The 25828-nt window shown below is 40.6% G+C and overlaps 1 protein-coding gene across 4 annotated transcripts; it reads right to left on the bottom strand.

Annotated features, from left to right (window-relative positions):
• Positions 1-6475: 6475 nt before the first annotated feature.
• Positions 6476-23720, bottom strand: LOC113030256 (tubulin-specific chaperone cofactor E-like protein). Of its 4 annotated transcripts, none has more exons than XM_026181510.2 (9): positions 23633-23720; positions 22517-22583; positions 19868-20013; positions 19573-19712; positions 17993-18174; positions 16388-16644; positions 16149-16275; positions 15937-16053; positions 6476-9905 (listed from the first exon to the last, which is right to left on the bottom strand). In XM_026181510.2, exons 3-9 carry the CDS (start codon positions 20001-20003, stop codon positions 9563-9565), a joined length of 1302 nt encoding a protein of 433 aa, XP_026037295.2. In that variant the 5' UTR covers positions 20004-20013; positions 22517-22583; positions 23633-23720; the 3' UTR covers positions 6476-9562. The 4 variants fall into 4 exon arrangements, with proteins under 4 accessions (XP_026037295.2, XP_026037292.2, XP_026037294.2 ...); XM_026181507.2 differs by having other exon boundaries at positions 22517-22586; positions 23633-23718; XM_026181509.2 differs by having other exon boundaries at positions 22517-22586; positions 23466-23649.
• Between the last annotated feature and the right edge of the window lie 2108 nt (positions 23721-25828).

Here is a 25828-nt window from a genome sequence, read left to right as displayed (position 1 = left end):
ACGTGAATCCAATACTGGAATCATCACCAGAAGAAAACACATGATCCCAACAATTTTAGATAGAAAGTGTTATTTTTTTACACTCACCCCCCCATAACTCCTGTGACATACAGGTATAGTCTGTATTTGCAGCATGAAAACATGCTGATTTAAAACAGTACAGGTTTGTTGTTATAACCACAGTCGGGTTATAAATTCAGAAAATACTGAAATAGAGTGAAGGACAAAAATAATGGACTCACCTGCCTTCAGGAGATGAACATCTAGCACCTTACTAGTCTAGTGGCAATCTCCACAGAGCAGTATCCCATCCAGGGAGTGATGGAGGGAGTACAGAGAGGCAGTCGAAGTGATGAAGAGCAGCTGGATGTCCTGATGGAAGAGCGCTTCTTGTCCGCGTCCAGCTCCGCAGGAATTACCGGCAGAACCAACAGCGAGCTAGAGTTTTTTTGTTCTCGCCTAAACTGGGAATCAGTGAGAATCAGTGGAAGGAGCTTTGCCTAAAGAAGCAGGTGCAAACTTTACCTGGGATAGTGTTCACGTTAATCTGAGATCAGTGTTTGGGGACGGGGGGTGGGTGCGGAGGAGAGGGGACTTGAGAGGAGGGACAGCGGAGGAATCCGGGAGAGAGAGGGAGAAACTGGAAACAGAGTAAGAAGAGCAAGAAGGTGAGAGGGGAAGTCAGAGGTGGAAAAACAAAAGAGAATTACTGTCTGGAGACATGTTTTAAATACCACAGAAGAGGAATGTTGTGTACAAAGAGAGGCTCTCATGGGATGAATGCAAGCCTCTTTGGGCAGGATCGGTCATCAACAGCAGCAAAGTGCCAATTGATGATAAAATGTGTCTGTGGTGGACGATTTGGTGGGAAACACTGTGGCTTTTATGGGGGTTTTTTGGAAGGGGGTTGAATGATAATGTGTCCTTCACCACCTGAAGCAGCAGTTTAAAATGTTTCTCTCGTTTTGACTGTTTTTTGTGCTGAAAGTGTAAAAGAAGGTCGTCTTTGGATCAGGACTCGGTCGTGGTTAGAGCCTTACCAGAGTTCACTCAGTACAGTTAAATCTCAGAGCACCGGAGCACACAGACTCACCAAAGGAGTACAGTCTCACTCTGGGGGCGTTTATGGACCAAAACCAGAAGCACACACACAGTCTGAGACCTAGCTCTTTAGCTCGGCGGTAGCTAGAATTACAGAATTAACATCAGTCACTTTGGGTACTCTGTGTAGTCCCCTTTTTTAATTAGGTACAGCCTCATTTACAGGGTTATACAAGACACTTCATTTCCATAGATGCTGGAGAGATACTGAGGGGAAATCTCAGGTGGATCCACGCTGATAGGGTCTGGGAAGGAGAGGGCAGTCAGTTGGGTCTTTGTTGCCGGAGGACAGTGGAAGTAACTGGAGAGGCAGGGAGCAAGATGTGTGAAAGGCTCCAGGACTGAGGGCAGGCCCCGGGCTCCCATTAAGCAGCACTGAGACTCTCTGCGGAGGCTTCTTTTATACCTCCCACGTCTTGTTGTGTAAATGGTCACATACTCTTAAGCGAGCTGTGAAAGAGAATGTCATACAAAGAGGGACAAAAAAAGTCGGCAGTTACAGGTGACCTAGTGGGCTGAGGGAGCTTCCTGACCAAGGTTTTGTGTTTTGGGAAATGTCGTAGATGGAGAAGTTGGAAAGACCTAGATGGCCCGATTTCTTGTGATCGCACAACAGATAACGCTTCTTTTTCCTTTGTATACGAGGGTGGTCGTGTCACACGGCCTCTATGTAATTATGGTTGTTAAAGGGGCCAACTGTGTCATAGAGCACATTAGGATGTTATATTTGGGCCAACTGCGAGCATACAGGTCTGTACGGAAGCCCATTTCCGCCACTAAAAAAACCAAAAAAAAACAAGTATCCATAACTCGAAATTTCAAGTTATTTTCTTAAAATTTCGACTTATTAACTCGAAATTTCGACTTGTTAACTCGAAATTTCAACTTATTAACTCGAAATTTCAAGAAATGTAACTTGAAATTTGGAGAAACATAACTTGAAATTTTGAGTTACTTTTCTCCAAATTTCAAGTTAATAACTCGAAATTTTGAGTTAGGTCTGCCAATCAGTAATCTATGTGAATGAGGTCACTTTCTTGTTACCTGGAAGCATATGGCGCAGAGTAACGCACACTCAAAACCGGATCGCAACAAATTGGTGCTTTCGCAAGTACGTTTGCTGATAGTAATGCCATGTGATTCAGCTAATAACACAAGGATTTCATCATTTTTGAAACCACGCTGAAAATACTCAGCGATCTGTGCATTCATGACTGGATGTAATACCGGTAGCTTAGCTGTAGCATTTGTACCTGAGGGCTTCAGCTTCCGGGTAACAAGGAAATTATGTCATTAACGCAGATTACTGATTGGCAGCACTAACTCGAAAATTTGAGTTATTAACTCAAAATTTGGAGAAAATAAGCACAAATTACAGAGGTGAAGACTGGAAAAAAACAACCAAAAGATGAACAACACCTTAACCCAAGCCATAAAATTTAACTGAATGGCTCGACTCAAATCAAATCAACTAAAAAAAAAAAAAAAAAACACAACGAAACTGCAGGTTGATCCCAACTCAGCTAATACATAATAAATCAAAGCTGCAGAAGCAGTTAAACATTGAGGTTAGTGCTGATGGAGTGCAGAGAGTTAATGATTTGATAGATACAATAGATAAAGACAACAGCACTAAGCAAGAGGGGAGAGAGAAGGAGAGCATGCATCTTAACTTAATCTAAAGACATAGAAAATGATTAAAATGAGAATGTACTGACACACTGAGGCATGCTTAATACAAAAAACCTGTATTCACAGTTTTACACTGTGAAGCATGTGAGTAACTTGGATGCTATAGTAAGACCACCAACTTCTTCGCAAAATCTCTGTGAGTGGTGGTGAAATCAGAGATGAACACAAAGTAAAAGTGCAGTTAATTTTTGAGAAACCCCCACCCAGACCCCCACCACGGTGAGAGATGGTGAGAGGTTAAATGCCACTGGCTGAAACTACTTAAAAGAAAGATGGGTGGATCTGAAGAACTATTTTTACTCATGTCAGCATATATTTTGGAGTTTTCCATCAACAGCACACTCAACAATCATGCCTCTTTGAGAATGACTGGTCACTGTTCAAACTCAAGGGCTGTTAATCTATTCCTTTAAGTGTTTGTTGGCGGACAAGCACTTGGCAGCTCCTATCAAATCTCTTGGAGAGTTCCCCAGTACCAGGTTAGAAATTCAACTAAGGATCCCCAACATGCATAAAATAATTTTTTTTCTTGCTTAAAGTTGGTTATGAGACATAAGGTAGGTCAAAGGTTTCTATCATCAGGAGGGCATTGTGTGGGAACAGGTCAAAGTATCTAGCATCACAAGTTTTTGGAGAATCCATCAAGCCTGACCTTCACATAAAAAGGTCCTGGACTGGATACCCACTGAGCTCTGTTTAGCAGTCACCTAATCCTTGGTGCGGACCACTTTAATTCAACCCCTTATGCCCAGCAGTTGGCTCTGCCCTGCCCTCCTCTCCCTTCTTTCCATTCACAATGGTGGACCTCCTTCCAGTAACCCAAACCTTCTTACCCCAATGACTCCTTCATCCTACCAAACAATAGGCCCTGTTTAGCCTTCCTGCCCTTAGCCCCACTTCATAATGCAATGGGGCAGATCAAGGGTAGATCAGAGTACCAACTGCACAGCCAGGTCCTGTTTACACAACAAAGTGCTTTGTGGGATGGATGCACTGCAACAATCTTCCAACTTCAAGTACGTTCATATTCTCAGGATGGTGCATCTGCAAAGTTAAATTGCAGATGACATTTGTTCATGCAACACTGATTGAAAACTTGCTAACTATTGCTTTGTATTGGTTTACAGTATCCCTGTTCAATTCTATCCAGGAATTCAATATCCAATGGGTTGATTGGTTGATTCCCATTACAATAAAATTTGTTTGACGAGATTAAACAATTCACTTAGCCTAAGGTAATAGAAGTTTTAAAATTACCAAGATAAAAAAAATAGAGATAACAAAAATTTTAAAAGGCCATAAATATTTAAATATTTTTACATTTATAAGTGCATGTGGGGGTGGAGGGTGTATGTTATGCTATATTATGAGAAGAATAGCGTTGAAAGCAGCGGTTCACGTGACAAGGTTTTAATAACAATGTTGATGTTGTAACAATTGTGCATCAGGATCGCTACTGAGTGTCTCTAAACGTATAGAGTCAATTTTTGATGTAAGCCGTTTTAAGTTCCTCAAGCAGGACAGAACAGAACAAAACACCCCATGGATCCTAAACGCTCACATACATGCTGACGATGGAGCAGTGAGGCTACACTAGGAGCCTCAACTGGACATCCTGCATACGATGTCCAGTTGCTTGCTTGCTTGTTCTGCAGGGTATACTTTACCATGTGATTGAAAGTATGCTAACTTATGATGTTAGCATGCAGTATCCCATGGTTTCTCAGACAAATCCTTCCATCTCTCGTGTATGAAAATGGTTTGAAATAGCAGAAATACACTAACCAAACAACCATCTTTCATAGCGTATGGCTAGAAGCCAGTCAATTGTTAGGTAACTACCTAAAAGCCAAGGGTTTCCATTCATTCAGTAGGATGAATACTTGTAAAAATTAAGCTAAATAAACTAAATATAATTGCAGTCTATCCTGTTAATATCAAGACTTTTCTCTTATAAGCAATTACCCCGTGGCTTGACGAAGGCAGCTCAAAGCATGATGTTGTCGTGGAGATACTAACCTTAGGGTGACACTGGAAACGTTATTGGGACAACCGAAGTTGCTGGGATTCATCCCTAATTATGTTCATGTGAGGTATTGCCGTGTAATTATTTTCAAGACATTTGAAGTTGTGACCCTATGAAGATCTTAAGACACCAAGAAATGTGGTAATAAACATGGCTGCCAAAGGTCAGTACAGATAATGAGTTGAGAAATGCAGACAAAAAAAGTATAAGAAAAAAATAATCTCGAAGGGAATAAAAAGAAAATACAGCTTTCTAACTACAGGACCAAAATGCCTCCTTGGATCCCAGCCATTGACAAGTTGTTCTTCATGCTGACAATGTGCTGAGGAGTGGGTAGTGATGGTTGGCAGAGATATCCTACACAGGATTAGTGCCATGGTGTTGGAAAAAGACGAGGAGGAAATTAAGAGGGAATGCCCCAGAAACACAACACCGCCTGACACGTATGGAATGGACTTTTTGCAGCTCGACTGAAACACTCCAGCGATAAAGAGAAGGTCTGCAGGATTCCTCTGATCTTCTCCAGGGCCAAGCATTAAGAAACAGAGCTGTGCACGCTGATCTCGTGTCCCTTTAGCTCGTAACACGAGCAGTGTGCCCACTCCATCCCTTGTCTTTCAATCAGGACGGTGAAATGTCAACATGTAAAGAGGCCGGTTCATATTATTAAACTAATCTGAATATCTGACAGTTTTTATACTAACCAGTAGCTTTTTGCAACAGTTGGAATGACAAGTCCATTTTTACCTTTTGAGATAATGAATAGCAATATAGGCTCATCAATTAGTCTAACCAGCGACAGTTAAATGGCAGTGGGTATTAAAAGACAGACTTGAGCATTAGCTCACACAGCTAGCACACATCACAAGAAGACTTACCCAAACAATTTGTCTGCTGTCCAGATGTAACAGATCACAACGTTTTGGTACACTGAAAGTGAAAAGAATAAAGTGGCTGTGCAGGTTTGCAAACATATGACAAAAAAAAACACCACGACAAGTTCATGAGAAATAATAGCAGTATTCAAAATCAAAACGGGCAAATTTATGACAAAAAATATAAAAAGGGGCAAATTAAAGAAGAAAAAACTAAACTCACTAGACAGGAAAACATGATAAAATTAATAATAATAATAATAATAATAATAATAATAATAATTAAAAAAAAAGGCCAGTTGCTCCCAAAAGTCAAATTCCTAATGAAAAACTGATAACTTCATAAAGACATGTTCTACATTTAAAAAAAATAAAGTATATTTAAATACAAAAAAAGCCAAATAAAATGGGGACATTCTGGGAAAAACAGACTTAATTGTCAAATAAATGACGAAACAAAAAAAGAGAATCTGTCACATCGACCCACAGCAAGAAGGTTTGAATCCACCAATCAACTGAGGTCTCCCTGTATGGGTCTTAAAGTGATAGATGAACTCATTCATAACCTCATTGTGGTATTTTTACATGCTAGAAATGTTTCCTACAGTTGATTTGTGTATGTTTGCTATAGTGTCCATATGAACTGGATAATGAACAGTTGTGTGGGGTCATTTAATGTCCCGAATTAGATAAAAACAAAAAACTAAACACAAAAAATCCCCCCACACACTATAGGTATTGACTATTACTGCAGAATTATTATGAAAAAATAACACTGCAATTAGCTGGAACAATCAGTATTTATTTTTTTTATTTAAGAGAAGTTAAAGCACCATTATACAGTACAGGTATAGAAAGATTGCAGTAATGCAAACAAGAATTAAAAGTGCACGGAAGAAAAGCAATACAGAGAGCAAACGAAATATAAATTAAACACCACACACTCTAACCAGCACAAGGCAAAGTGAACTTTAGATCATCAATTTTTTTTAACTTTTTAAAATCTGTAAATAAACTCTGTTTTGGTATTACTGAAGGATAGATAAAAAGGTGACAGGCGCAGTTAATATTCTAGAAATGTCAAAATTACAAATGCCCATAAAACAACATCGTTTCCCTGAAATGACACGTCTTGCAAATGATGAAATGCTGAAAGAAACAAAGACATATGAGACTGTGCAAACCAACCTCACAATGATCCAAACAAAACAAAACAAACCCCTCACACTTATCCCAGCACTTCTCAACAGCCCACTCATCATAATACAGATTAATAAAAGTCAATAAAACAAAGAGATCTCCAGTCATCTACTACACAAAGAAAATCTGTCAGTCCAGATGGCACTGTGAGCCTGCCGCAGGACAAGTGCACCCCAGCACATGTTCACATGCTTGCATAAGCACAACAAAACACTTTATTTGCGGACGCTCAAGAGAAGCATTTTGACCTGGGAGCTCTAATTAGAGTCTAAATTAGAGAAAGAACCACAGCAACAATGACTTAACTCCAAATAACTTCACTTGCTACCAACGAACACGTGAAAAAAATGCACCAGTATTGTTATGACACATAGTTTAAGTGACTACATCTGTAATGCTCCAGCTGGTAAAACACAGCAGACACCAACAGCCAAAGTCTCATCAGCTAAAGTAAAATAAATGTTCAGGCGATAAGATGGGTTGAAAAATTCCTGCTGAAAGCTCACAACACCAGGACCTGCGAAACAGCGCAAACTAAAAGTTTGGGTGTCTGTGAGATGGAAATGTAAAGGAGAGAGACTCGGGTGGACCGGTGAGGGCCAAGAAGCTGTTTGGTGAACCTGTTCCAACTTAAATCCAGCGGAAGTGTCCGTGACACAGCAGCTGGTGTGTGGTTACCATACAGAGTGAGCCTCAGCGCTTCTCAGCTGCTCTTGCGCTCCATTCATGCGCAGGACAGCCAGAAGACCTGCGGTAACTTGAGCATCAACACTCCTTCTTTTCTCTGTCCCAGACCCGAGCTCACCTCAGACATGTCTCGTCTTTCTGCCAGGGCGTCTCGACTGAGAGGTATCCGAGTGTGTGTGCGGGTGTGCGCGTGCACGTTACCCCCAACACATGGCATTTATGCATCAGCTTGCAGGTTATTCCGGGATATTTCACTACAATCGCATGGAGAAAGTCTAAGTAGGGAATTACATGTGCTGCTTATCTACAAACTCTTCCTGCAGGAAATCAAAACAAAACAAAATCTTCTCCACTTAAATAATGGTTAGAAAAGTAGAGCAGTGCTTTGAGGCTGTCATCATCATGAAAATGTAAATAAAACGTAATTTTTTTAATGCAGTGCAAATATGGATGGTGCCCAATTTACAAAACCTTGGCACTACAAAAAAATCAAGACCACGTTTAAAGCCTGATTAGTTGCAATCATTGCAGTATGATTATTATTATTATTTATTTATTTTTGTCGTCATGGTTGCTTCTGGAGAACGTAAAAGGTTGGAACAATTTTAGCCCAGGCTGTACAAAATCTCCTGCAGCCAGTTTATAGCGAACAGGCATCAATTCATCTTTTACAAAAGAAACATGGAGAAAAATGACAATGCTGATCAAAGTGTAATCATTACGGAGGAACAATGTGCAATGAAAGTGGCAGAATGTATTCTCAGAAAGGGCATTTCTGATATCCAATGAATTTGAATCTGAAATCGTGTATAATTTATATTTGTCTCCTAATTTTAATGTATTCGCTCTTTAAAAATACTAATTCGTTCTCAGTTTGGTGCAGAAATATCAACAGTAGGGATTAGAAGGTCTGTTTTAACCCTTCAAATGCTTTAATTATAAGGTGATTTTAGTTTTAAAATTGGTGTGCAATTTATGCATTTAATTCATAATAAGGGAAACAATTTAAAAAAAAATTAAAGACAGTTGTATGAAGGAAAGTATGATCTTAATGTTCTGCAGCCCCTAAAAATCTAAAAACACATCAGATATAAATTTGGCTGAACTCCCCTTCGAGGTTGTGTTCTTGTGCCTATCCCGATCACGTTAGCGCGGTGGCTTTCTTTGGATGCGCCCGCTCTTATCACCTGCACTTGCCTTTCTTTGGACTTGCTTAAACAAACAGTTTTTCAACAAACAGTCCAGTTTTCAAGCCTAAAAGTTCAACATCAGGTAAAAATAGCAGAGAGGAGGATGCCCACACGTTCTTGGCATCCTCCAAGGTCAGCCAGTCCACTATTAAAGACCATGAGATCTACTATAATGTCTTGATGGACAATATTCAAGGGGAAGGACCTGGATTGTAAACACATATGACATATGCATGGCACATGGCTCTCAAGTCTACCAGCTCTGCCTTCCTGCAATTTCCATTGTTTTCTCAGAAATTAAATTCAAGCTGAATGACTGCTGTTTTGACTGCAAAAGATATCCAGCAAACAGAAGAACCAGTGGAAGTGGTCATAACAAGACTGATATTTATCCAGAGGTGCACATGTGGAAGACCCTGAAGGGGAGAACGGCCAAATTTCGAGTCAGGTATGGTTTTTCGGCCATTAAGGGAGCAGTCCTAGAACTTTTTGATCTTTTTTTTTATGCTTCATCAATAAGATGTAAACTGCACTTGTAACTCAAGGCACATGAAGCATAGAAATGTGCGACTTGAATTCAAGGCTTTGTAAATATCGAACAACTATGTGCAAATGTACTATTGCATAAATGTGATCAAGATTTTAGACAGCAAACCTCTTTACCATCCAAAACACCCACCCTTTTTTTGATATCTAAAAAAAGGGTTCAAGTCAAAAGCGTAATATCCAGTAATTTATCATTTCTACAATTCCTCCAATCCAAGTCATCCAGAAGTGGAGAACCTCCCGACTCAAAGACCCGAGGAGCTGCAGCGGCTTTTGTCCCTGGGCACTACCAGGATCTCATCCCCGTCTCGAATGCCGTAGGAATGCAGGGCCCGGGTGCCGCACTTCAGCTCCTCTGGTCCAAACATTGAACACATCTCTCGGTCGATGTAGAAGAGCCTCATCCCATTGGGTAGCTGCAGCAGACCCTTAAGGTGTTTTTTTAGGTCACCCACTGTTTGCTCCAGACGGAGGCTGACTGTCTCCACCCTGTCACCCCAGCGAACAACCACCATGGTGAGGCTGGGTCTCAGGTCTACCTCAGCCAGTGGAGCCAGGTGGCCATATTTGGACACGAGGATACGGTACCTGCAACAAAGCAGAGCTCGTGTTATTTTTTTATTTGTTATCAGCTCAACTGAATGACATCAGCATACAGCAAAGACACACAAACTCCTACAAGACATACACTTGAAATCCACCACACAAAGTATGGTGTTTCTCAGACATGGCAGTGACTACATAGTCTCTGAAAAGTGAGGCCCTTGCAAAGTATCTCAGGGTGTTTTAACACCTCTAGTTTCTTTAGTCTTAATCAGCTGATGAATTTGTAAACTTGTGGCTTTTACTCATGGCTTTGTTTCTTTTTACAGAGAGAAAACTCCAAGTCAACCAAAAATGCATCACCACAAACCGTGGCAGAGCAGGCATTCTGCTTATTGGCCAATGAAGGGAAATGCTGTCTTCTGGACCTTTGGTTTATTCCACAGCTAGCTGCTACAGTTTGAGCTCTCTGCATGTGTATGGTCTTCTGCCGCATCCTAGGATGCAAAGCACATCTGACTACGAGGAGGCATTTATCTCAAACTAGCAGCGCACACCTGGTAGTTGGGGTTGGATGGAGGTCAGATTATGTTCTGACTATAAATTAAATAAAAAAAGACCAGAATTTGATTTACACGGCCTAAACAGTGCAGGTGTGAAAAACCCCTTAAATCTTTATTTTTTTATAATTGCAAGGAGGTAGTGATATCTATGACTGCAAACAGACTGGTACTATAAGAGTCTATGGGAAAACAGCCCTCAGGCTTGGCCTCTAGAAACACTTTCCTGCTGAATTCATCCACTCAGTTCAGGTCATTCTGAATAAAACATTAAGACCCTTTTATAAATGCACCCATTCTAAGTTTCAGGAAGGAGGATTTTCCAGGGTATGCTAACCGCTAACTAGCTCATTATATGCATATAATTTTTGAATATTTGCCAAAACTAACTGAAAAATGAGTTTGTCAGACATGCCTGCATGTTATTCTACAAATATATGGAAAAATATTTGCCCAAATAATCATGATAACACATAATGGCATTTTTAAGGTAGACCACAGTGTCTCTTTGCCTCCCCCCCCCCCCATTGTTGCTATGGTAAATAACATACACCCTGTACTAATGATAGGATGTAGGCTTCATTTCGACATTCAAAGAGCAGCTTGGTCTACGGTAGGGCTGGGTATCGTCACTGATTTCTAGAATCGATTTATTCCGATTCACAAGGTCCTGAATCAATTCGATCCACGATTCGATTCAATTCGATTTGAATTTGGGAAATTTTGCCTCAGACAGTCAGAAATATTATAATTCAGATCAGTACATTTACATATTTTTGTATCTATAAAAAGGAAGCTGACACTCGCAAGACTTTATCAAAGGTGTGAGCATCACAGCAGATGCCTTTGTGTCAAAGTAGCTGAAGATAAAACACAAAAACATGAAGGTGATTTTCCTGGCATCGGATTTTATAAAAATATTCTGCAGTACATTAAAAACGAAAGAAAACCATTAATAAACATATGAACATTACCTCTGGTTTTATTAGAGACACAGCTAAACGTTTTGCATTTTGTATAATTTTAAAAAGTTTCAATTTGTTCAGAATCCTATTGAACGGCAGAAATTAGGTTTTTTAAAAGGAAAAAAAAAACAGCGGCCGACAGCCTTTAAATAATAGTAGTCTTGTGTGTAACAAACAAGCACAGATTTCGGGGATAGACTGGAAACTGTTCTTGAAGTACACTGAGAAAGAGTGAGATACAGAGAGAGAGAGCTGTGCATGAAGTGTGGTGGAAGCAAAACAGCAAAAGTCAGAGTGAATTCATGACGATGTTTATGGTTCAGTCAATATTGTTTGGAGAGAGATAAAACCTGCAGCTTCAGAATCAGCGCAAAAAGGGCGTAAACACAAAGCGCGGACCCGCGGATCAGAATCAGCGAGCTGTCAGCTTTCAGCCCCGACCGTGTCTGTGCCGTCGGTGAGAAAGGCGACATCTCACTGATTCTGATGCGTTTTCTGTTTACGTCTTTGTGCAGAAGCCGTGTACCTGCTCTCATTTACTGTTTTAAATGTTTGGTGGTTGTCAAAATTTTGTGACGTTTCACCTGAGATTCTGGAATTTTGGGCAAAATACATTTATATTTAAAAAAAAAAATCGATTCAGGATTTTAATGAATCAATATCACTTTATTCAAGCCAGAATCGATTTTAATCGATGAATCGATTATTAAAACCCACCCCTAGTCTACGGCTCCACCCTGCCCTCTGATGTCACAATCACACTGTGTTTTAGCACTGATTTACTCTAAATGGAATCAAAATCTAGAAATTTAACAACAAGCTGTACAAAATAACACTTAAAACTAAAGACAGAGATGATAAAGTCATTGTGAAAATGCTTCATGAGGTCACGAATCAAGTTAAAAGCAGGGCAATCTTCTTATAGACTTGTATAGGACAAGACTTCTCTTTGTGCCCTCTGCTGGCTGTTATGAAGAATGCAGGTAAAAGGCTGTTCAACACTGGCTTCACTTTTCAGACTCACAGGTTATACATCCTCTTTTTTTCCTTCTTAGATGAAGTACAGGTGTGAAATAGAAACAGCAAGTATATTTAAGATATTTCAGATTTTTTTAAAAAGACTTTAAACTCAGGGTTATGGAAACAAGCTATGAGTGTTTAAGAGGCAGAGAAACACCGAGTTGTCTGCCACTTGCTTGCCGTGAGAAAGCTCTCAGCCATCTCAGGGGAATGCGTGTTCGAGATAAGGCCCCAGGAACGATTAAATAAAATCCAGGAGAAAAGGCCTGTGCTTTCAAAGCTACTGTAACAGCTGGGCCAATCAAAGCAATTTCACTTCCCTCCCCAAAACTCCTCCACAAAGCCGCTGCCCTGGCCCTGGGATTTTCTGGCCAAACTTGCAGTCCACCCTGGGAATTCTCCACTAAGGCCACAGTGCACAAAGTGCCATTCTAAGAGAAGCCATTTACCAAAGAGGCTTCATTTAAGGTGGTAAGCATGGTATAATGGGGCAAACAATGCTGCAGGTGATAAGAAGCCGACATTCCAACTGTCATTTTGGCATTCTTTGATTCCTGCGGAGGAAATTACAAGACTGTGAAGCCAAGAGACACCATGTAGCTGAGCTCTCCTGTTTTGGCATTTCATCGACTCATTCTCACATTTCTCCAGTTATTTACTTGAACGTATGAGCACCTCAAAAAGTTAAAATGTAAATTTTCCCACGTCTTTCCCTGAGACTGTGGCTCTGTTTAGACCCACTAACTGCTAACTTCACCGGATACGCCGACTCTCTGGTTTCTTTTTTAACCCTTGCCTCTACTCTTTCTCACCACTAATCCTTCCTGCCCAGTGCTGTTTTCTTCCCTTTCCCATTTTTTCCAAGGAATTGTTGGGGTGTATCCATCTCAGTTAGTCTAGTTTATGGTTTGAGAACACGTTTATAGTTACTCAAAGCCAGGCTGTGTCAGATGTGTTCACTTGAGAGGCTGTGACCCACCTGCAGAGCTCTGATCTCTTGGGGTAGCGAGGCCGCAGCCTCATCCGAAAGGAAAGGGGATAGCTGTGCGCTCACTGCCTACTGAGTGTGTCTGACACCCCGATAACGCCCGCATGCACATGCACAGTCACGGTTATACCCGACCCTGGACCTACACCGAACCCCTCCCAAACCAACACCGCAAACGCAACGCTTGATGGACAAAAATAAAATCAGAGCGATGAAGCTGAACACAAAGAAAATGAAGTTTTTAGATGGCGATGAATGTGTTTGACATAGAAATAAAATAACTATTAACTGCTCCTGATGGACAAACAAGTTCTGCCACAGGTAATAAAATAATTTATAGCCAGGAGTGCTGTGACAGCTCATGTGACAGAAAACAAATCAAATTTCTCAAATTAAGGCTTCAGGTTGACAGAGTAGGTGTATACATAAAAAAAACAACCTGCTACCTGGTGTATCAGTTTTCCCAATCAGAGAATTCCCAGCACAAAGGACTCATTGAGCAGGGAGAGAGTGGTGGCATTGTCTCCCAAAGGTTAGTTTCCCCCAGTCAGGGACTACACCTTCCTCCAGAAATCCCTCCCCAACATTCTGCTGAGGTTAAGTGGAATGCAGTTGGTGAATTATTTCACCCCTGCGAGCCCCCCCGAGGAAGGCTTTCAACCTCCCCCCGCAAAAAAAAAAAAACATATAGTGTGCTGGACCCAAACTGAGGACAGGGATGGAGATTGGTTGCTAATGTTGTGAATCAGCAGGTGTTCCCATATGAATATAATGCAAACATAAATGCCGCTTAGCTTTCCAATTGAAAGCCAGTGCTGGCGCCTTGTGCTCCATATTTAAGGTATTTAGTGAAGACTTTCAATATGAATTTTACTCTAAATGTCTCATCGGAATGTTGTAATGAAGCAATGAAAACAATCTGATGTAAATTTTAGAGCTGAAAAAAACAACAACAATTTATTGATCAACATAATGCTACACAATATATTTTTTAATTTATCATGTTAGCTATTTTCTCAAGCCAAAAGATGTCAGTGCTGTAGTAGCTCATCAGGCTCACGATCCATCACCGCTCAAGGGTTACTGCCCGCAAATCGATAAATGTGACTTTGATAAAAACTTCAGTAAAATCTGACCAACACTGATTCTTCTTCGCAATGGTTTAAACTCAGCTACATTCAATTCAGTTCAGTTTTATTTATATAGCACCAAATCACAACAACAGTCGAACACTCAAGAAGCTTTATATCGTAAGGTAAAGTTCCTACAACAATACAGAGAAAACCCCAACAATCATATCACCCACTATGAGCAAGCACTTGTGGGACAGTGGGGAGGAAAAACTCCCTTTTAAGAGGAAAAAAAACCTCTGGCAGAACCAGGCTCAACCATCCAAAGCAAGACAGTGCACAAGAAAACAAAGTGCAGTCAGGGGTGGAGTGGACAGGGTTTTAAGATGGTACCGAGAGCTGCTATAATGTATGGCTTGGAGACAGTAGCACTGAAAAAAAGACAGCAGGCCGAGCTGAAGATGCTCAGGTTTTCACTGGTAGTGACCAAAATGGAAATGATTAAAAACAAGGATGTCAGAGGGACAGCTCAAGTTCAGCAGTTTGGAGATAAAGGTAGAGAGGCGAGGCTCAGATAGTTTGGGAGAGAAGAGAGAGTGGATACATTGGACAAATGATGCTAAATATTGAGCTGCCAGGGAGGAGGAAGAGAGGAAGACCTCACAGAAAGTTCATCGATATAGTGAAGAAGCACATGCAGAGGAGGACGCTAGGGATAGGGTTAGAGGGTGATGACCCCTAAAGAAAACATCTGAAAGAAGAAGATTGTTTAACTGAATATCTCTGAGTTTTAGACTTTTTTTGTACAAAACCTGTTGCTGAAATATGGCCACGAAATGAGAACCGGTGTTCTGGGAATCTATCCTACCTCACAAACCATCCCACCTGTTGTTTCTGCGCATACGCGTAACACAAACCCCAAATTTACATCATTTTTTTAACCCATTGTGAATATTTCTTATGGTTATGGTTTGTATTAGTCACAAGTCGCCGTCAAATTATAATATGGGTAGGACGATTTGCCAAAGTAGGACAGTTTCTCAAAACACTGGCTACAAATGATCCTTTCCATCTGGAGAGTGTGTGCCTTTGAAATTTAGTTACATGTTAATTTTCTACCTTGTTTTAGGATGCAGATCACTAAGTTAACAAACTTAAATGATCCAAAGAAACCCCTCAAAAAGTAAAAAAGAAGAAATAAAGCTAATGGCTAATTTTATTTAACGATAAATTCACAATTCACACAGTTGCCTAACGCCAACTTCTACCCACGCATCTTAGCTGGCCATCAGCACCACTGCATATGCAAAGTGTCTTTTTGAGACTACATATTATTCCTCGTCCACTTCTACTAGTTACTACAGCGTCAGCGGTCAGCCGCAGCTTTGAATTATTATTATTATTATCCATGAGTAAACTTATTCATTATGATTATGTGTGCAGTGAAAAATGTATGTGTGGATGATGCTCCACCTCTCGGGACGCTCCTGCTCTGGACAGTCCTGGTAGTATCTGATGAAGAACCTCTCAGCATCCTCTCTCTCACCATTAGACACGGCACCCCCGTTCAGCACCATTACGGAGGGCAGCCTGAGGGCAGGTGCAGCAGTCGGGTGTTAAAAGTGCTCAATGAGTATTTCGATGATGAAGTTACTGAACAAACGAGCACACAGCTTCAGACTTACTGTGCTAAAAGGAGGCTACGTCTCTCCTCGGTGCTGTAAGACTGCAGTAAAGGGATTCCCTTTGCTTTGACCTCCACCAGTTTGGGAAAGAAATTCAGCCTTTCAATGTCGATCCATTTACTAAGACCTGAATAACAACAACAACAATAATAATAATAATAAACATAATGAGTTATAGGGCTATTTGTTCACACCTTGCACTGAATACAGACAGATTAAAAGACTTTTAGGACTCCGACCTGAATTGTTGAGGTTGATGCTACGCAGGTTGGGGAAGAGGTGCTCCAGTGTCTCCTTGGTGTCTCCCACAGAGTCCACGCTGTTATTGGCCAGCACCAGTGTGCTCAGACTGGGGTACAGCAGCCCAAACTTCCTCACTTCTGCCCAATCCTGCAGCTGGTTATCTGTAATCTGCAGCAGGCGTAGCGACGGGCATGTCGTCTGGGACTCTGACACGCTGTTGTAGCCGTTCAGACACAGGAAGAGCTCCTCCAGCCTGGAAGATGAGGTGCAAGGAAACTGGCATTTTTGAGGACATCAAAGATTCTTTGTATAATCTGTGTAATATGCATTAAGGTGCTTTTGATTCTTCAAAAGAATAAGGCAGCTGTTATCGTGTTTCCAATTGTCACCATATGTTCTGAGTTCTCTACCCTGTTTACAACAAATAAAACTGGACTGAATTATATTAAACACTACTGACACCCTCTCGACGAGAAACCTGGGCGCGGGGGAGCCTGATCGTCGGAACATTTGCTGCAGATACACGACAGCCTTTCAGTGGAACGAGCCTGGCAACACTCACATTGGAGGACGTTGAAGACATCTACCTATTCAGAGCCATGATAGCGAGGCTCCTGCTGATTGGAACTGGCACAGCCCTGGCTTGTTGACGAAAATTGAAAAGATTTCTTCTTTTGTGGCTAAACCAACCAACCATTACTCCTCATGCGTCAACCCAACCTCCCTAAACATGGCAAGGTGGGGCATAACTTCCTGGAATTCCTGTTGAGTCTACATCTGTGTGCTCAAGATAAAGGAGGAACGCATCACTAATCTGCTCGCTAATGTTCTGAGCAACTCTGAGTGGTCAGAGTGGCACAAAAAACTAAGTGATTCATTATGACTCAGTAGCTTGTAGAGCCACATTAGCAACAATTATGTGAGGCAATTGTTTTTAAGAGTCATATCTCACATCACTGGAGGACTACTGGCACACTCTTCTTTACAACATTGAGGTCTGTGGGCATTCTTTAATACACATCTCCCAACAGCTTGGTTGAGTTCTGGACTTTGACTGGGTCATTGAAACATGTTCATTGTTTTCTTTTTCAGTCATTCTGTTGTAGTTTTGTCAACTTCAGCAAACCTAAACATTCCTGCCATGTTTGTTTTAGAGTGAAGAAGCCCGGAAACCCTTACTAACAAGTTCAGTTTAAAAAAAAAAATTGTGTTGTCACGAACTTTCCAATTTTACACACTAATTGAGGGCTGTAGAGTCTGAGATGTAGCTGTTGGGCTTTTATCAGTTTCTCTGAGTATTGCTCAGTCTGGAGTGAATTTGCTCAGACATCCCCTTAGCAGTAGGCTACCAAAACGTCTGCTTTTTCAGAGGTGCTCACATTTGTTGAGTTAAATGTGTCCCATTAGCAACTGGCTGCTACTTATTCTCACACCTCCCATGGAAGCAGTAGGGGTGTACTTAGTTTTTCACAGGACTGCAGAGAGAACTCTGAAAACATTGTAAATCTCTATATATGCAGACGCTTAGACAAAAATATACAAATTCTCTCATTGCCACACATAAAAGAACATAAAACCTTTTTCCATGCTTTGTCACTTACTCTGGTGTGTGCTGCGTGAGTGTGTGAACAGTGTCCCAGCTGACTTGTGTATTAATGAGGACCAGTCGTCGGACCCTGGAAAAAACCTCTGCCATGTTCGGCTCCAGCTGCACGCCGCTTAGCGGGTTCATGCTCAGATTGAGGAAGTCCAGGTGTGGGATGCTGGAAACGATGGTGCCGATCTGGCAAAACCAGGAGCATCAGGACACAGAACAAAGAAAAAGAAGAAACAAGTTACAGAACTTTTCAAAACACTTTTACTTTGAAAACCATTATTTTCAGAGCTTGTTGATTAGCTAGATAACTCTAGTACACATAAATAAACTGTATAATGAGATACAACGGTTTAAATTCTAGGTAAGTTCCGAGTCATCCATCTTTAAATACAACCCATAGATAGTCTTGAACAGGCATATTTTTAAAGTGTTTCTGTACCGTGTTCACATTTTCCTTCATTCTGTTTAAAAAGCTGATAATTAATCCACATCAGTAGCGTCTGGTTTAGTTTCACATTGACTTGTTTTCACTCTTTGGCTTCTAGATGGCAAATAAAATACTTAATGCTAAACCCATGTGAATGACAGAAGAAGAGATTATTATATTAAATGAATATGTGGTGTATGTATTTATTGGTTCATACAAAAAAATGTATCCAACCCTGCTTATTAATAAATGAGTACTCCAGTTAACCTGAGAGGTACCAGGTGTTCCAGCTGGCACAGCAGAAGGGAACTGTGCCTACAGCCCTCATCACGGTATCACTCGGCTGAATAACAAACAGCACTGTGAGAGGGGGATAACAAGGGCTGTGCAACTTTTTTAAGAGGCCTTTGTGTTGTAGACACGGCTAAATAACAATGCAGCACAACCCAACCTTAAGAACTTAATTATTAACAGTACATATGCAAACAAACAAAAAGAAAAGAATGATGATGAATGGAGGCTAGATGGAATCAGTGAATAACCATCTAAAAATCTACATGCTTTCCAGTTAACTTACAAACATAAAGTCCGGGGGCACAATCGGCCCGGCAAAGACTCCAAACTGGCCAACTGGATGGCTTTGGAAAATGAGAAGGAGGGCATACATTTTTGGACTTTCAACTGTATTAAGTTTTACAGCTTTTCCTCCTGATAAACACCTCCCCCACAGCCATTCATACTATGCCAAAGTAATAAAGTAATAAAGTGTGGTTAAACTTCTTATTACTGACAGAAAGGGAAGTTTTACTGGTTCAGCCCGCTCAAGACCAAAGTGGGTTGTTTGTGGCCCACAATGTAAAAGGAGTTTGACATCCCAGGCTTGCATCCTTACTAACAATAAAGAGAGATTAACTTCTATTTTTTTTATCTGTATGTGTTGTATTCATTTTTTATTACACTAAAATAACCATCAAAACAAAGACCTTAATCTTATAAACCTATGACTAGCATTTACTAGTGTCCATTTAAGCCCTTTTTAACTGCTGACATGGTAGCATACAGACAGCACTCCAACTAAATTGTCTTGAACAAAAGCCAGATGGCTCTGCTTTTATGAAAAACCTTATTAAGTTCAATTAAAACTCCAAGACCCCCACCTCTCCCCAGTCATTCAGCTGATTGTGGGACAGGTCGAGCTCTACCACGTGGGCGCAGAAAGCAGCGATGTCTTGCCTGTCGCCGGCTTTACTGATTCCACTGTCATTCAGAACCAGTGCGCTGGGCAAGAAGAGGCGATCTGCAAACAGGAAACTCGAGTCAGTTCAGAGCCTCATTCACAGCTCAACACTCCAAATAAAAAGGCAGATATGCCGGGCTGAACTTATCACAAGTGATACACTGCTCACGTGGCATCATCACAACCCTGAAATAGCTCGCTCTGTCATCTCTCACCTTTGACAGGGGATCCTGGAGGCCTGGGCAGAACAACCACTCCTACGCCTTGGCCATAGGGGAAATTCTCAGGGTTATACTTCTCACTGAGGACTTGAACAAAGGTGCGCACCTCATCTTCATCAGAGGACTCCATGGCTCAAGTCCTGAACAGGTATCCATGTAAGAGACCAAAGGGGAAAAAAAAGACGCTTTTAAGATATGCTATGGAAACATGACAATTACATCAGGACAGCTGTTACATATGTCTTTTAAAGGATAAAGCTGGAGATATTTTACACTGTTTATCACAATGTGTATGAAAATCAAGTTTCCTCCCAAAACATATGTGACCCTACTGAAGTTTTAGGTCTTTAAGTGTCAAAATTGTATTGCTTAATTTGCATGTAACCTGCATGTCTAACGTGGTGTTTAGAGAATTCTCAGTGTTGGATTTTTGGGGCTGATGTCTGTTAAGGAATTTAGAATGGGACGTACGTTTAGCAGGCGTGGTGATCTAATTCTAAAGTTCTAATCTCACACAGTGCTTTATGGGCACAGTCACCTCCCAGAGTCTACTTTTCCAGATTTTCTTCTTTTTTCCCCTCAATTTGTTTCCATTTTTCTTTTTATCACTTTTTTGCAGATTTTGTAGCTGTTAATAAAAATCCTGTATAAATGAAGAAAAACATTAGGATAAGCTTTTCATTTGTTAGCATCTGCTTCTGTTTTCACCTATGCTGACATTCTCCACAAACAAACATACTTTTGGTGCAATGTACTCAAAGCACAGTACAGCTCATCTCTCACAGTGACTGTCCAAAAAATCTTCGGCACTATGAAAATGCTCCTTATACACAGCTCAGAGTGACCATGTGGATTAAATAATTTACCTACAGGAAAGGTCTAAGCTGACATCTGAAACTGCATTTGTGAAAGAAGCTGGAGAAGCATAAAGCGCTCTCTACTCTGGACATTTGTCATTCAAAGCCCACATATGCAAAACAAATTGAGTGAGCATTTTCAGAAACATGACAACAGTGGAACCAGGTGAACTAGTTCCACCAGCAAAACTATTAGAACTATAGTGGCAGCTTCCCTGAAGCATTTTAGAGTTTCAAGTATTTTGTACACAAAAAAAAAAAATCACCTTTCTATCACCTATAACAGGGGTGGGGGAACTACAGGACTCAAGGGCTGGTGTCCTGCAGGTTTTAGATAACACCCTGGGTCAGCACACCCGAATCCAATGATTAGTTCATTGCCAGGCCTCTGGAGAACTTCAAGACATATTGAGGAGGTAATTTAGCGATTTAAATCAGCTGTGGGAGTTCCCCACCCCTTACCTATAGGTATTAGTGGCCTGTAGCTAACAGGAAGGCCATGTGCAGTGGTGGGCAATTAATTTTCTCCACAAGTTCACATGAGAATCTGAAAATGTTGTGCAAGGTTTCACCAATAAGTTCAGAAAGAGATGAAATTAAATACTGAGTTTACCTAATTGGTGCCGCCTTCCACAGCACTCCCAGTTTCTCATGTGGACCCTTGGGGAAAATTGCCTATGCTTGGTGGACGTGCTTTAAGCCTGCTGTCTTTTAAATGGTCACCAGGGGGCGATAGCAGTGGTTCCACAGTCATTGTTCCACCTCAGTAAGCACTTTACTGACAAGTTCACAGATCAATCACTAATTGCGGCTCATATTGAATAAAAAAAATCAGTTCTACTTTGTAATTGCATGTGATTCGAAAGCTCAAATTAGATTTCTTGAATCTTGAGCCTGTAGACAAGTGGCTGACACCACGCCGAAATGTAGTTACAACAGAGTTTCATAAGGGTATATAATTATGACGTACCTATGGTGTAGATTTAGCACATAAGGATTACTCGGGGTATGAACATTGATTAATCACTTGTGATTGCTCCAAATCCTGTTATGGCCAACCAGTGCCTGTGCATGGCATTTTCCCCATAGTGTTGGGTTGTCCTTCATTCAAAGTGCTAAACAAAGGGACACAAATGTGCTACCACTGACTTCCACTTTAACCACCTCAAACTTTAGTCCTGCTCCTCCTGCTGGCTGACACTTCTTGTCTATGTTTTACCTTTTTCTGTGCAGGTGTTAAAAGATAAAAAATAAAAAAAGGTCTAAAAATAACCCACGAACATCACAGAATAACCTACAAGTCACAGACAGCTGAAACGTGAGAGGCACAGCAGCACTGAGGAGAGCAGGTGCACAGCTGTCAGCGAAGCCACCTGTTCCTACTGAAACCCATTTTCTGCTATGATTACAATTTCTGTTGCCATTTTTGCTGTAAAATGATTAATCTGATGAGTAATTGTATAACTCAATCCAGAGAAAATGTAGCTTTTTCAATGTGTGGATTGGTTTAGAATCCATAGACAAAAAACCCCTCCAGGCAGGCTCAATAACTGGTAATCATACATCACAATAACATACATTCTCGACCCTGCCTGTCCACCTTGCACTCAACAGCCTCACTTTAACCCCGATCAGCCCTATCAGTTTCAGACAAACGGAGTCTGATCATCTTAAACTGAGCCCACCTGAAGTGTGTTTGTCAAAAGACTGAGTGTTTCATCCGGACTCTGTCTGATGTTTCTGTCATAGATCGTTTCTCATTACACAGATCCCACCTGATTCTTACCTCTGATGTAGCAGAGACCAAAGGAAAGATTGTTTTCAACACCACATCAGATCACATGCCTCGGTCCCTGCTGTGAGAAAATGACGAGAAACATAAGCAGGCAAAACTTATTTTTAAGCTTGCAGCCGTAAAATAGCCAGAATATGTGAAAAAAAAAAAATGCAAAGAAAGACAGAGTTGACACCACATCAAAGGTGGTGAAACTTGCATTTATGTGACAAACAAAGGAAAGGTAAGCTGACAGTTGGGTGCTTGAGACGAAAACAACTGTTTATGTGGTATAACTGGGGAGCAGCCAAGCCCTGAAGCCATGCACTGAAATGAAAAAGTTCTAATGGACATATGTCATGACTAACCTGAGGTCATTGTTTTATACAGTTTAAACACACACTTTTAAACCCCTGTTATAATTTTTTACTTTTTTCTGGAATCTTTTTGTTTCAAATGTTTCTTCAGCACCATTTGCTCAGTTCGGCGTACACAATGGGCAGGAAGTTAGATTTTGTAATGTATAAAAAGTTAAACATTATCAGCTGCTCGCTACTGCTCACAGCGGTGAAGTTCAACCTGCAATGCTACCAAACTGTCAATAAAGATGACGTTTTTCAGAAAATAACAAACAACGAAATGGATTAATGCTACCCGAAATGAACGTCAACCCACAAAGAGTCATAAAAAGGTCAAAAGTCTTACTGTAAACCTTGCACACAGTTGCTGATACGCGAAGCTATTTTAAACAGATATATTTTTAACAGGGTCCGGGGAAACGGTGTTACAGTCAGATAACGAGCGTCGCTTCGTGGGGTGGGGGGCTGACTGCTCAGACGGAGGCCTAGCTGTATGATGTCGCTAGCTTAAGGATAATAAACTGGAAGCTGAGATTGTAACAGTGCAACCTGGTGTGTTTGAACATTTTAGCACAGCACGAGCCAACGACACTACTGCCTACCTCCAAAAAGCGTGCAACACGTTGGCTGTAAATTCAAATCGGTAAAAACATTTCTTTGAGTGTTGGATCAAACTCTCTACCTGGGCCTCCAAACTTAGCGACACGGGTCACTGCGCGTGCTCCATTTGGCACCTGATACGGTACATTTTTGAGAGTGCAGAACTCACCTTTGGCAGAACCCCCCTCTGCGGTTGGGTTGTTTTTGTTGTTCTTCGGTTAGTTGACAGCTTAAACCACGCCCACTCTACCGGAAGTTACGTAGTTTAAATATCTGTTTTTTTCCCTCTCGTCTTCATACGAGAATTGCTTCATACTGGGTTATTTTCTTTAAAACGGAACGGAGCTAAGAATACATGCTAAGGATTAACTTATTATTATTTTATTTTATTTATTTTTTAGCGAGTCTTTTTTTACGATTTTTTTTGTAGCTGGTTACTTTAACGGACAATTGTTTTTGTTTACTGATTACGGGCAGTTTTTTAAAAGCTGAGTTCAATTACTCCCACGCCTGGTTATAGCCCGACCTTGTTGAATCAAGGAAGCCAGCCAGTTTGACGAAGTTGCAGCCTCTCTGAAAGGGTAACAGATCCATTTCTAAGGCTTTGGGACTCCAGTGAAGCACTGTGAGAACCCCAAAAGTTGATTCTGTTTATCTGGACGTCCATATGAACAGAAACAACTTTTGGGGATTTACTTATCTGGATGACTGAGCATGCATCAAGACACTGTGAGAGCCATTATTCACAAATGGAGAAAAGTTGAAACACTGACGAACCTGGCCTAATCAAAGTCTAGTCTGCACTTAAATCCTTTTAAGATGTATTGAGATGATATTTAACAGGCCGTTCAAGCTTGAAAAATCTCCAGTGTAGCTGAATTAAAACACTTCTGCAAAGAAGAGTGGGCGAAAATTCCTCTACGGCGATGATAAAGACTCATTGCCATTTATCACATATGCTTATTTGCAGTTCTTGCTGCCAAGGGTGGCACATTTAGCAGGGTTTTTCCACACAGGGCTAGGTTTGGATAATTTTTCTTTCCTTGAATGAATGAAATGTTGAAATGTTTTTTTATGATCTAAAACATTTAAACGTGACAGAAATGCAAAACCCCACCCCCCAATAATTAATTAGGTATTGGGCAAATACTCAGATCACTGTATGTATAAAATATATTTTATAAAACATTTATATACAGTCTGCGGTGTATACCAATGCTTTAACACTCACGTAGTTAAAAAAAACAACCACGTTTTTAATGATGTGCATAAAGTGATGGGAACTGACACACGTTTATCACATAAAATAAATTATTTACTGTACATTAACGACATGTGTATGTTAGATTTAAGTTCACTTATAAAGCCAGAATAGTTTTGATTTATGATTACTGTACAACATTGCTTACATTTTTGCCTGCACAGCAATAACTCCTAATAAAGTTAATGCCATTAAATGGCATTTAATCAAACTAGTTTTCAGTTCTCTAACTTTATATAACTGGCAAAAGAATAAAAGGCATGTGTCTTTTAGTGAGTTCATTTTTTTCTTCATTTAGAGTATCACCTGCAACATGAATATGTCAGCGTCACTGGAGTTAACAGGCCTACATAATGTTGCCACCAGATGGCAGCCATGAAGTTTTGTGGGCTCCTGTGGAAGAGAGAAGTTTATGAGTTGTGTGAAGCCAGCAGGGTATCAGTTCACCCTCAGCTCCTTTTCTAATATAGATCCGAAATATATGTGACAATGAGGCTCATGCATGAAAACGTTAACATTAAAAAGCAGTGGTTGAAGATGTGTTTAGGTCGTCAAGACCAATGTAAGAATTTGAAAATGCTCCATGCAGGTGAAAGCCCTGCATTTAGAACATCAGGCCATTACAAGGTAAATCTACTTTTCTGTCAACATCTAAAGTACTCATTCTGCAGGAAAACTGAAAAAAATGCATCACTATGCAGTGTAACGCTATTAGATTTACACAGTGCAGCACAATGCTCCACTGGGGGAGTGGGTCCCTTATGGGCCTGACTTTCCTCTCTGTGCCTCTGTCGGTTAATTTTCTTCAGTTTTCCTCACACAGTTCAAAAACATGCATTTTAAGCTGAGTGCATTTGAGTGTGCCTACAAGATTGAATTTTATCATCATGCCACATGACAGCTTTAAAAAAATTAACAATACAGCAGATGATGGGATATCCTTACTTAAGAAAAAAAAGGCAAATGGATGAATAAGTCATCACAGTGATCGCTATCAGTCATTGATTATCGACAGAAGGCTCTTACTGAGCTCTCATATTTTTCTTTTGCTATTTTACTACTAAAAGCAGCAAACTGTGTATAGACATATTAGCCTTTTTTCTT

This window comes from Astatotilapia calliptera, chromosome 10, assembly GCF_964374335.1.
Source record: "Astatotilapia calliptera chromosome 10, fAstCal68.1, whole genome shotgun sequence".
NCBI classification, from domain to species: Eukaryota; Metazoa; Chordata; class Actinopteri; order Cichliformes; family Cichlidae; genus Astatotilapia; species Astatotilapia calliptera.
The sequence above is the reverse complement of the archived record's forward strand: the minus strand, read 5'-3'. Positions and strand labels throughout refer to the sequence as shown.

What these genes read in the sequence shown, in the direction of transcription:
- LOC113030256 (XM_026181510.2), bottom strand. Translation starts at nt 20,003, where the DNA reads ATGGAGTCCTCTGATGAAGATGAGGTGCGCACCTTTGTTCAAGTCCTC. An exon ending in CGTAGCCTCCTTTTAGCACA is followed by an intron (nt 16,054 to 16,148) that starts GTAAGTCTGAAG and finishes ACCTGCCCTCAG; the next exon opens with GCTGCCCTCCGTAATGGTGC. An exon ending in GAGCAGGAGCGTCCCGAGAG is followed by an intron (nt 9,906 to 15,936) that starts GTGGAGCATCAT and finishes GCTTTGTTGCAG; the next exon opens with GTACCGTATCCTCGTGTCCA.